We start from the raw sequence: 12,678 nt of genomic DNA, 5'->3' as shown, positions 1-12,678 counted from the left end.
GAAACAATGGTACGTGTGCTAAAAGGGCACACACAGTACTTAAAACTTTGCATACATGCAATTCAAGGTAGAGGGTGAAGAGATGGTGTGGTTTCATTAGGCTGGCTTGTTTGCCAATGCCATGTGAGTGCAGAATGGAAAATCCTGCTTGGAAAAGAAATGGAAGCTGCTTGGATTAAAACAATATCATTTATTTCTTGTGCTGACTTATTCACAGTTAAGAATATGAAAATAAACTCTCATCCTTACAAACTGCTGTGTCACATGGGAATTATTTGAGCTTAAAGGTTTTCAATGAGGACTGCAGAAACTGCCTATTGATTTTGAGAGTTTTGTAACATGTCCAGCATTAACTGTTGAATGTTTGGTTTTCTGGTCACAAATTCCCCCAAGCCCTTCAGTAGTATACAACTGCAGTTGTCGACTGAGAAATCTTGGTGCCTGTTTTTCCTTCCTTAGAGCATTTGTCTAATGCTTTTTCAAACCTGCTTCTGAGAGCTGCATTTTTGGTGTCTTTGCAAATTCAGTCTATTCATACTCTATTCAATGTCTGAGGGAATTTGAACAGAGAATGGTTTTAATGTCTGGGTATTTTACTTTTGGCATGTGCCCATTTGTTCCTAGTGTATGTAGCCTCTTTAGCTTGCATTTTGTCTGTTCACTCAAGTCACGGAGAGCTCTTCACTGCTTCAGACCTGATGGGTTTTTCTTTTCTTTGACAAGTGTCAATACTTTCCACATCAAACACCCACGTCATAGCTGAGACAGGGAACAGTAATTTCCCCTGGCTACACAATAACTTTATCATCTGAGCAGGTAGGCACTACAGGAAGAGGCTGAGGTCCTTCAGCAAAAACTAACTCAGTTGTGTCATTGACCTGCTTGCAGTGGTGTCTGATTTGCATCCATGAGCTCATGTACTTGTGTTTAAGCTGAGATACCGGAGTTGCAGAAGAGACAAATACAAAAGGCAACATATAGGTGAATGCTGATTGTCCTCTTGATATTTTGTTCGGTTCCTCCCCTTCTTCTGTTCAACAGATATTTTGGGTTTGGTGTGAGGTTTGTATGCTTGCTTGCTTGATTGCTTCTGTAAGTGTCTGATTGTGCTGGTTTAAAAAAAGAATTTTCTTATTTTGGGTTTCATTAATTTTGCTGCCACTCCTCCCTGCTTTGAATAGATTTAAGCCATCAGCTGATCTCTTTGCAGATGACCATTATTCACTATGGAAGTCAGACTGCCCTACTTTTTCAGGGGGACAGAAGCTAGTTGGGTCCATACCTGCATGAGGCCAGGGAGAATCAGAACACAGAATACAGCAGAGAAAGAGAGGATGAAGGAGATCTGAGACAACAGATACAGAGCAACTGAAAGGAGAAGAGTGTGGGGGAGAGAAGAGGGAGAAGAGACTGCTGGCAGAAGGAAACGTAAATGCCTGTGCAAAAGACGGAAATCGGGTCTGCAATAGAATGCTGAACCGAATGCAATGCAAACTCAGCTTGCTTTGGAGGTTCAGCATAACAGGTTTGCACAAGACTACCACAGCTGCTTGGGTGGTTCCTCAAAATATGGCCAAGAGAGCTGCCAGGCAAGGTTACTGTGAAGGCCAGCATGGTGTGAGCATTCCCCACAGCCTGCTCTCCCAACCAAACCATTTGTGCTGTGGGCTGCTCTCTTCCCTTTGGCTTGATCGAGATACATACAGAAATCCTTGTATATGTGTTACAAATATGTCCATAAGCGATTTGGACAGACAGAGATTAGCCTTTGGATTAACTGCCTTCTGCAGCTGTCGATTTATGAGAATTCCTGCCCCCAGCTGGAAAAATGTGGCAGAATTCCACCGCAAATAAACCCACTTTTTGCCTTTTGTTGCCCTCCTGTATCTCAGGCAAGTACACCCTCAGTCAAAAAGCTGTACTATTTTAAATCAACTGTGACAAATCTGTGAATCAAAACCTCTTTCTCTTTGGCAAATGTTGTCAGTCACTCTTCAAGAAACTTGCCCCTTCTCAACTTCCCAAACATAATAGTATTAAATGGACTCTTGAATATGCTCCAAAGCTGTGCACTTAGTTTCACCCTAGGTCAGTAAAAGTATATAGTCACTGCTCCAAGATGTCTGCTCTGCCTGTGTAAGATGAATTGTTGCTTTCAGACACACTCTTGATCCACTGTCACCAGCTATGGGGACATGTCAGTTGGCAAAGTGCTCTCTGCAATTTTTTCAGGACTCCCTCACTTGTCAGGGCACTCTGGTATCTAACAAGAACAGTGGGTTATTCAGGATGTCCGTGGTTTCCAGAATTCCTACTGATTCCATCAAAAGAAAAGCACATTATGTCACAGGACTCACAGTCAGCTGAATCTGGAGTGAGTCATCATGACAGCATTTCAGTATCTAGATATTTCGTTTGTCTAATTTTGCTCATGACAAAACACAAACATTTTCATTACAAATTAAAAAAAAAAAAAGAAAATAAACCCCCAAAACCAACACAAAAACACAAAGCTAACCTTCTTTTTTTTTTTTTTGCCTACAGAGCTGTCCATTTCAACACTGAAAACTGTCTGTATTTTCTGACTGGTTCTTGGGCGTACTGTAATCCTATCTTTGTGTCATTAGAGGCAAAAATTGGTTACTACCAATATCGATTCATGATCATCTCTACTTTCTCAAAAATAGTGTAAAATCAAAATTTATTTTCCTCTAAAATTGATTTAAAGTATATTCACTGCTGAATTTGTTTATTTCTGTCTCCTGCTCTGCTCTCCTCATGGTGTTTTTCACAATATCTCTACCACTTTGGCTAGTTTTATAGATTCCAGTTTGTAGAAAATGCAGGCTAAATCCTATCAGTTCACACAGTAATGGCAGTGCAGCTACAGGGGTTTGTGTCAGCCAAGAATCTTCTTCAAGGGCCCTTTGGCATATTGAGATGTTCAATAAATACGTTTTTATCCTGTTGGCTGGTGCCATCATATTGGCTTGGGTGGTGGTATGCATTGTAGATATAATTACCGCTGCTAAATATTTAACAGAACATAACCTTGCAGTTTTTAAAATATCCACTTTATGGCACTACTAAGACCACAATAGATGGATTTTTAAGTGCCTCAGTGTGTGCAGTCCTTCACCCGTATAAGCATACAGTACACTGTGAAGCTAAAACGAAGGTAGAGCTTCTTGATAAGCTGTTTCTTCCCTGCAGACAAAATGGCCAAAGCAGTATTAGCCTTTTCTAGCCCCTTTTCTGATGCTTCTCTAGCTGCTTCCTTTTTCTCTCTAGCCACGGAACTAAGATCTCCATTCATACCTGTGAACTAACATCAGTGGCAGGAACACTGCACACTTTGACGTTAGCGACGTAAGCAAATAAAAGAGGAATGACTGAGCCTAAAATTTTATAGCTATATTTTACATTTTGGACATGATCTGAAACATCTGGCCAACTTGAAGTGGTAAACTGGCAAAAGCTTATGGCATGAGCGAGACCTGGCATGCTACTAAACCCCTCTTCTGAGGTTTTGCATTATTTATGTTTGGGGCATTCTTGTAAAATTTGGTTTACATTTTTCAATTAGGCCAGCAGAGATCTAGTCAGAGATGGGAGGTAACTTTACCATCAAAACTTCATAGAAAAATACTTCAAATAATAAACTTCTAAAATGAGAATTTTTCCAGTCCCAAAATAGTCTTTCTGGTTTAGCACCTCATTTTAGTCTAGCAGCCTGTCATATTTTACTGCCTTCATACTGCTTCCAAGAATGCGAAGAGCTGCTTGGATGTCATGTAGGTGAAGTTAGTTTGTCCTGCTTTAAAACAAATGTACAAGAATAATGCAGTATAAATCCAGTTCAAAGTCAGGGGAAGGATACTCATTAGCAACTGAGGGCTTCTCATCCTTAAAGAATATCAAGTTCAACTCTGAATGCTTTGTGCTGAAGATGTATCTTTTTTGTTTGAGCAAACAGATGAGAGAAAAGTCATAGGGAGAGCTTTTTTATCCAATTTTTTTTTTCAAGGTGCATTTTGTCTGCATTGCAGAGTAGTCCTGGAGCTGCCTAGACAGAAGTGCAATTCTGCATGCCCTAGGCAGAGGGTGAGGAAAGGCTGTGGGGCTGCTGCTGCCTCTGGAGAGGTCAGGGGAAGCCAGAGACAGAGGGCCAGGCTGCAGGTCGTCAAGGTTGGGGTGCCTCTGATGGCAAAAGGAATGAAAATAGCAGTTGCCACTGTACAAAAGCTCACCTCAGCTGTAGGTGCTACCCCAGCTACCCAGGACTAGAGTCTGGCTGGTCCTCCACCCCAGACCTCCACGGCTGCCTTCACTGCCTTCCTCTGCCTGCGCCCAGACTCGCCCTAAGAAGTACCTCCAAATATTTCTTTTTTAATCATTATTTTAAGCAGCATGGCTTTTTATATGTTCCTGAAACATATAAATCTTGTTAGATGTACCTGGCCTGTGAAGTTTATAGATGTTTACTTAGTTCTCACTGCAAAACTAAGTGCAGCACTGGGTATTTGCTGTCTAGGTTTCTTAAATGTCTCACACTGCTATAGTATCCAGCTACTTCCCAGTCTTTACTGTTCTTAACACCATCCTTGCAAGTCAGGATTCCTCTACTTGAACCTTTCAACCTCATTTTTTCCTAAACAGTCACTGTGGGCAGTTCAGTGCACAGGCAATCTGCCCTGCAGAAACCAAGAGGCATTGATGGAACTCATGAGCTCCCTAACATACAGCAGGATTTTATTCTTTACTTGTAAAGATTCTCGATTCAGTCTTTAGAATTAAATGAAAGATGCTGTTATGAAAGGACTGATGACCAATCTTTCATAAACTAGGATCAGGGAGACTTTACCACCTGTCATTCACACGGAACAGCACGATCACATTAATTCAAATAACAAGTAAAAGCACCTACTTTTAACATGTGCCACTTGCTGTTTTCCAGAGTGAAGATTCAGATGAAGAAGACCTTTGTGCTATCAGTAATAAATGGACTTTCCAACGAACTAGCAGACGATGGTCTCGGGTGGACGATATTGATGTTTTGCTTCACCGATCAGACAGACATGGATCTTCTGGGGACATTAAAATGAAAAATACAACAAGCAGCGAGAGCGTCCTCACAGATCTGAGTGAACCTGAGGTATCTTCTATTCACAGCGAGAGCAGTGGGGGAAGTGACAACAGGAGTCAATCCGGCATCAGCAGTGCTGCCAAGGAGACCTGCGACTGCTCTGGCCAGCATGATGTAGAAGGCACACTGGTGCAAGACTCCACTGTGATAAACACCGCCCTGTCCCCCAGGGACAACCTGAAGAATGACAAACCAACACGAACAAAAGCAAAAACCTTTCTAAAACGCATGGAGACACTAAAAGCAAAAGGTGTGCATGGAAAACTAAAAGGCTTGGGGAGAACGGATCCTCTAGAGATAAGTGGACCTGTTCTCCAATATGAACCAAAATCCTTGAAAGACATGCACTGTGTACAGATAGTCAATGGCGATCTCAAAAACTTGGGACAAAATTCAGTCAAAAGAGGACTTTCCTTTTCTGCCAAATCCAGCAGTGACAGCAGTCAGTCCGAAAACAGCAGCAGTGGGGTGAGCACACCGTGCCTGAAAGAACGCAAATGCCATGAAGCAAACAAGAGAGGTGGAATGTACCTGGAGGACCTGGATGTTCTGTCAGGAGCAGCCTTACGGCAAGTGGTGGACCAAAACCGCAAAAATGAATTTCATTCCCAAGAGAGCTTGGTTGTGCATATTCCCAAGGATCACAAACCAGGGACCTTTCCGAAGGCACTTTCTATTGAAAGCCTCTCACCTACAGACAACAGTAACAGTGTAAACTGGAGGACAGGCAGCATCTCTTTGGGAAAGCAGAACTGTTCTACTCCAAAAGAGTCTGGATTGATGGCTTGCTGTCCTAAAGAGAGCAGAATTAGTATTTATGACAATGTGCCAGGTTCCCACTTGTATGCTAGTACTGGCGACCTCCTGGACTTAGAGAAAGATGTACTTTTTCCTCATTTAGATGACATTTTGCAGCACGTCAGTGGACTCCAGGAGGTAGTAGATGGCTGGTCAAAGAATGTGTTACCAGGTCTGCCAGTCGATGATGTGTCAGTCAGGGAATCTCCATCGTTGCCTTTCCAGTCGCCCACACAGATCACGCTTGATTTTGAAGGAAACTCTGTTTCTGACGGCCAGACCACACCGAGTGACATGGACAGAGATGGAACATCCCTGAATGAATCTGAAGCCACTGTTGTTAGGGACAGGAGAGACTCTGGGGTGGGAGCATCACTCACAAGGCCAAGCAGGTAGGTAGCAAAAATTTGTACACAACCCCATAGACTGTGAAATACAATATAATGGGAGTCAGAAGGTGCAGGGTATTATTACAGTTGTACTCATACTGTATGGGGATGGGGAGTTTCCAGGGAAGGGTGTGACTTTGGGAGGAGGGACATCCTGCTATGGAAATTCTTATGGCAATCATTGAAGAACTGGTTTAACAGAGCAAACTAAGGCATTTTTTTTTCTCTCAATCCACTGTTTACACACTATATGTTGTGAGATATATTTTCAGTTTGTTTTCTGAAGTTATGCACCCCAGTATTTATGCGTCAGTAGCCTTGTGCACTTTTTTTATGCACTGATCTGCTTAAAAATGTGTCCTTTTGTGCTAAAAGAGAATTTCCCTACACTGCCCCAGACCCTTATATGATGGCATGAAATGATGGTATACAATGAACTTCTTATTAAAAGTGAAAAGTTTGCAGACCTATTCTAAGTCAGGGGGATGAGTTGAGCTAAGGAAGCATGGCCCTGGGTAAAGGCCTTTTTAGATCCATACTCCTGTGTATAAGGTGGCTTTGTATGTGAAAAAGCAGTGAGAAAATACCTGGTGTTTTCTGTTCTGCCATCAGTCTTGTCATGTCCTCAAAGAGGATTCTGCTGTGCCATGGTTTATTGCTGCCTTTGCTTGCTCACCACCATCACAAGCAAGTGAACTCGAGGAAACTACTGAGTAAATGAGCAGTGCTAGGGTTTTTAGGATTTGAGCCAGAATTCATGTTTAGCAAAACAAGAAACTGAAAGGAGTTTTTTTCTGATGTATCCAGTATATAGAGAAAGTGCATTGGAGTAAAGAGAAGATGTGAGTGGCTTCATAGTTTTGTGGTTACAGCTCTTGCCAGGGAGACACAGGGTTCAATCCTTTCTCCAAAAAATCCTTCAGTATTTAATAACAGAGATATTTGGAGAACCTCATCTCCAAATACCTTGGTGGTCAGGCCAGTCCCCTGGGAGGTGAGGGACCAGGCATCAAATCCTGGTTCTGAGTCAGGGAGAGAACATTTGAATCTGGATGTCCCATGTCCTGTTAGAAATGTGTGGGCTAAAGGGCATAGCAGGCAGCACTGCTTCCCTCAGTACACAGACAGGACCCACACTCACTTGTGAATTTAAAAGTAAAAGTCAAAACTTGGGCATTTCCAAAATGAAAGAGATTAAGCAAATTGTTTTATTTGTCTCCAAGCTACATTTTCTTTCACTTGACAGATCATGAACTGTAATGTGTGTATGTTTATGTATATTTATATATATTGCCCATCACTGGGAGTGAGTGAACAAGTTACCTGACTGGGTTTAAACCACGACACCATCTCACAGTGTACCATCTTTTTCTATTGTTTCCTTTGCTAAAGGCGATTACGATGGCATAGTTTCCAAATCTCTCATCGCCAAAGCCACTCCATCGCATCACTTCACATCAGCAATCAGTCAGCAGCCCAACTGAATCTGCTGCAGAAATTCTCTCTGCTTCGCCTTACTGCTATCATGGAAAAGTACTCCATGTCAAATAAACATGGCTGGACTTGGTGAGTACCATCAATAACTGGAAAAAAAGATATTTTTAGAAGGAAATAGTTTCTCCTAATTCTGTTATTCTAATAGTAAATTCAGTAAATTCAATTAGGAGGAACAATTTACTTCAACTGTAGAATTTGAAACTGTCCTTTTTAATCCATCGCTGCCTAGGGAGTCAGTGACAAAGTTAGAAATAGATCCTGGATATTTGACTTCATTCCTGTTCTGTAACAGAGAGACAACCCTGTCTAACAACACTCCAGTTACAGAAAAATAAACAGGAGTAAGAGAGAGTGATTAAAAGTAGGAAATGTTTACAGCAAGTCTTCCCCAGAATTCATTTCACTATTTGAAAAGAAACAGCTGGTGCTGATACCTCATGTATTTGATATTGTTTTGTTTGTGCTTTAAAAGAAGGGTTAGAACAGTTATGGGACTTTGCAAATCAAAAGATGCAAGTGTCAGCCTAGGCCTGGACACGTGTTAGGGGGAGCTTGCAGCCTTAGCAGCTGTAACAGCTACCTGGTCACTCAGAGAGGGGAATGAATGCTGGCACTGTGGCTCCTTCCTTAGCAACATGCCACAGAAACCTGCATGTTTAATAGTATATGAACCCTGATGGGCCATGCAGACTGGTATATACAAGAACAGAAATGGGTGTAGACAGGAGATATAAGTATCTGAGAAAAAATCAAAAGGATAACAGACATTTTCCCCACTACACAGAGACCCTGAGTCCAAAACCAATATGACTTGACATTTACACTGTGATTTCCATGTTCAAAGCACTTGACCAAAGTCCTACTGCATTCAGCTGTGAGCTAGATAAGAGCAGTTTTCCTTTAGAAATGGACAAATAAATACAAGGAGCTACAAATGAGATTCACCTCACTGACATCAGCCACTCCAAAAAGCTGTAAATCTAATCTAAGCAAGTAGGGTTGGCAGTCTGTGGTCAGTAGAAAATGACAGGCGCCTCATTCTATCCAAGGCTGAGGGTTTGGGTCACTCTGTAGGGACACCTCACTCTACAGTGCATATAAAGCCAGCCTGGACTGATAATTCTTTCCAAATCTCCATCAGAGAGCTAAAATTCATTAAGATGAGCCCTCAAATTACTGTTCTCCTTCGGTACAGCCCCCTTCAGCTAGCTGAAAATGTCTGTACTGAAATGAATCTCACCTTAACTAACTTCAAATAAGAAGACTAGATTAAAGCAAATTCTAGATTCTGGTTTGTGCAGAGATTTTCCCTCCTGACAAGTATTTCCTTAGTTTGTATAATCAGTCTCTAAGGATTTATAAGAGTGGGACTCTAAATAGCTGTACAGTTATATGCTTTACTCCTTCTTAGGTCATTTCATCCAAGTTTTATCTCCTTCCCACACAGATGAGAACAATCTTTGTCACATTCAGGTCATACTCATCTTTCTTTTTTTTTTTTTTTAATTCCACTGCAGTAGTGACTCCCACAAAGGCAATCCAGTTTGTTCTCCTTTTCACCATCACTTTGGGAAGAAAGCAAGTTCACCAGCTTCACTCAAGTTACTCAACTGTAATAAATCATAAAACAACAGGATGAATCTGGAACATACAAATTTCCCACCATCATTTATTACTGTAAATTGTTAGTCAATAGAAATACTAAATCATGTAACCAGTAGTATAAAAATCATTCAGCATGTTAAAGGACTGAATCTCCTTTTCTTTTAGATACTCTCTCCACTATGCTTTGCTGTGCCATCCCTTTGAATCCCTAACAGATGCTATAAACCATGTTGGCTTCAGCTGGATGACAACTGCATAGTAAAAGTTGTTTGTTAGAACAGATTATTATGCTATATCTTAGAGCCAGGGGCCAAGTACTTTTAAAAGTTGTCAAGAAATCCATCAGTTATACTGATGGTAAAGTGTCCGTGTATTATGCATTAAACATCATTTCACCACCTTCATAAAAAAGGCCCTAGTCACCCCTTTCTGCCAGTAGTGTTACTCAGAGAGACTCTGTAAATACTCTGATACTTTCATGCAACCTGTTTATGTTAATTTTCAGGGCTGTGCCAAAGTTCATGAAAAGGATGAAAGTCCCTGACTACAAGGACAAGAATGTCTTTGGTGTGCCTCTGATAGTTCACGTCCAGAGAACAGGACAGCCTCTTCCCCAGAGCATACAACAAGCTCTACGCTACTTACGGAGCAACTGTCTGGATCAGGTACGAACATTACTCCAGGGACTTGGTTGATTTTTTCTGAAAAGCCACCCTAAGCAAGCAGTGGTGAACCATTTTGTATGTGGTCCCAGAGTTATTTGAAGGTTGTTATGTCTCATGTTGTACCCAGTGATCTCCTCTAGTGATTTAATACTTGATGCCAATACTAATTGTTTTGAATTTTGAGATTTGTATCCAGCTTATCTGTTGAATTCATGCACCCGTAACAGTCTTGCTGATTTGTATGCTGTAGCCTACCTCAAAGAATGACATGAGATCTTCATGTCTATTGAATCAGACCTGGGAGGAGATCAGGACTCTCAGCTTCTACCAATATATCTGCACTGCTTATGCTTGACTGTTGCCACTGAGGGTTAACTACATTCACCATTTCACAAGATAGGGTACAAAAGGTTTTATTTACTTAGCAAAGAAAGAAACGTCCAAGAAGAGAGAGCAAACTCAGCAAAATATTCGAAGTATTCTGTTGACAAAGTCAGATGCATCCAGATAGAGTCAGGTCAGCAGGGGTTCAATGCCAAAGCCATTATGGTACATTTCCTTTTATAGTGTGCTTAGCTGCAACAGGCCAGGAGGGAGACCCTCATACTCAAAAGTATTTCAGATTTTTTTATTGCCTTTAGCTGTAGAACAGGGAAATCTTGATCATGTTTTTACTGTTCTTCCCCTCAGGATGAGGGTATGTGTCTTTACAAACATAGAACTGGGAGAAACCCTCTTGAAGATACTATTCAGTCCTCTGTTATTTTTGACCTCATGTCATATTACCTCTTCCATAACTGCTTTTAGATAGCTGGAAGTACAAAAGGAGCAACTAGCATTTACTCCACAGACTTTGCTGGTTTCTGCAGCTCTGAGCACACAAAAAAGGTAGAAATAGCAGGTTCTGAATCTTTCCATTTTGTGATAATCATTCTGGTTGTTGTTCAGGTTGGTTTGTTGGGTGACAGTCATTTTACAGGAGAGTAAAAGTGAAGAGAGAGAAAAAGGTCTTCAGAGATTTGAGGCAGTCAAAAGGAATGCCCATAGCCTGTCTTAGACAAATATCTGCCCCAAGAGGGCAGCTTTACTTGCTGGGAATCATCATAGCTATGTGAAGGACCATTTCAACTCAGCTTTAGTTTCCACTGAGAGTGGAATTGAGAAAATGCTGAATAGAAAATGAAGGAAGAGTAGTGCAGATTGGGACCATTTAAAATACCTTTCCACCAAAAACCTTTCTAGGCTAAAACCCTCAGGGCAATTCAGCTTCTTCACTTTACAGTCACTCCTGTTTCTTCCATTTAATTCAGTCTCCTAATGCCCCGCCAGAGGTCTGAGCAGCCTCCGGTTTCTGCCAGAGTCTTGCTTATGTGTCTCTTCCATGGACTGCAGAAGGCAGTCTAGAGTCTCAACAGACACCAGAGATTCTACCACAGGCACTTGTTAAAGCTGAGGTTGTTCGAAATTACTGTAAGGTCTGGCTCCTGGCCCTGAAATATCTAAGAGGGTATGGGGAGCCTCACCATTATTTGTAGGATATATTATTCAGTTTTCACTTGTGAAACAGAAACCACGTTGCCTTTTTTGACTGCATCCTTATTTCTGTCACACATCATATGGCTACTTGCAGGGCAGATGATGCACAGTGTGAGGGTAGTAAAGAGATTGAGCCAGCCTAACGTCTGATAAATCACTAGATTTGTAGTCCCATTTTATTTACAGAATGAGTCTGTAATATTGCAAAACAGAGCCTAAACCGTCTTTTTTTCTATGAGGTGACTCTTTCGATTATAATTTTTTCCAAGAAAAAGGGAAATTGGAGTTTGGATAATTACCATTAATCAGAGATAGAGATTAGCAGACTGATGTGTAGCAGGAGATTGCACAGATGAGATTTGACATCTGACCCCTTGAATCAGACTTAGCTAGAAGGTTTTTAAGGGATACTTTCTATCAGAAAAAGAGAACTGAGCCTCTGCTCTGACATTTTCCTACCACATACCAAAGCTGTTTTTTGTTTTGGTTTGTTTTGGGGTTTTTGTTTTGTAGAATTTTCATCTGTCCTTCTGCATCTTCAGCACACAAGAAAGAGAGAAAGTGAAAACCAGATTAAAAGAGCTGGATGCACTTTCTTATATTCTTTTATCAGAAAAAAGAGCAGAGCTTCACTTGTTAACAGAAATATAATACACTAGTGGATGTACACAGGGCACACTCCTGTTCTCTACTTCCTACAGATAAATTTAGCTCGCAAGTGGTGCTAAATTCATCAATAAGAAGACATAGCAGAAAAGTTGCCTCCCATCCAGTCTGGTGTAGCAGCTCTTTGCCATACAAATAAATGCATTCCCTCACAGAGCTCCAAAGTGTGTGATTTATGTAATTAGTGTCATATATTTCTGAGTTAAGAAAAGTCCTAAATATAGGTGAGCAGCTGGGGGGTGTTCTAGGGAAAGGAGGGTCCTATCTGAACTCTGTGCTGGCAGAAGTAAGGGGAAAAAGGCCAGAAGACATCATTTCCTTGCCTTTACACATTTTTCTTGGTGGACTATGCCACACAGAAAGCTGAGCTGACCAC

General features: G+C 41.3%; 1 protein-coding gene across 7 annotated transcripts in view; it reads left to right on the top strand.

Moving 5' to 3' along the window:
• The window catches only part of STARD13 (StAR related lipid transfer domain containing 13), a 295,099-nt gene that overhangs the window by 266,344 nt on the left and 16,077 nt on the right, over positions 1-12,678 (top strand). For all 7 annotated transcript variants that reach the window (XM_057410424.1, XM_057410423.1, XM_057410425.1 and 4 more), the window contains 3 exons: positions 4,958-6,336; positions 7,726-7,899; positions 9,941-10,100. In XM_057410424.1, the coding sequence (XP_057266407.1) occupies positions 4,958-6,336; positions 7,726-7,899; positions 9,941-10,100 (1,713 nt within the window). The remainder of the gene's footprint in view (positions 1-4,957; positions 6,337-7,725; positions 7,900-9,940; positions 10,101-12,678) is intronic.

Source organism: Pezoporus wallicus, unplaced genomic scaffold (assembly GCF_028554395.1).
Source record: "Pezoporus wallicus isolate ANWC-B61680 ecotype Strahan unplaced genomic scaffold, APGP_CSIRO_Pwel_v1 contig_1876, whole genome shotgun sequence".
Classification (NCBI taxonomy): domain Eukaryota; kingdom Metazoa; phylum Chordata; class Aves; order Psittaciformes; family Psittacidae; genus Pezoporus; species Pezoporus wallicus.
The sequence above is the reverse complement of the archived record's forward strand: the minus strand, read 5'-3'. Positions and strand labels throughout refer to the sequence as shown.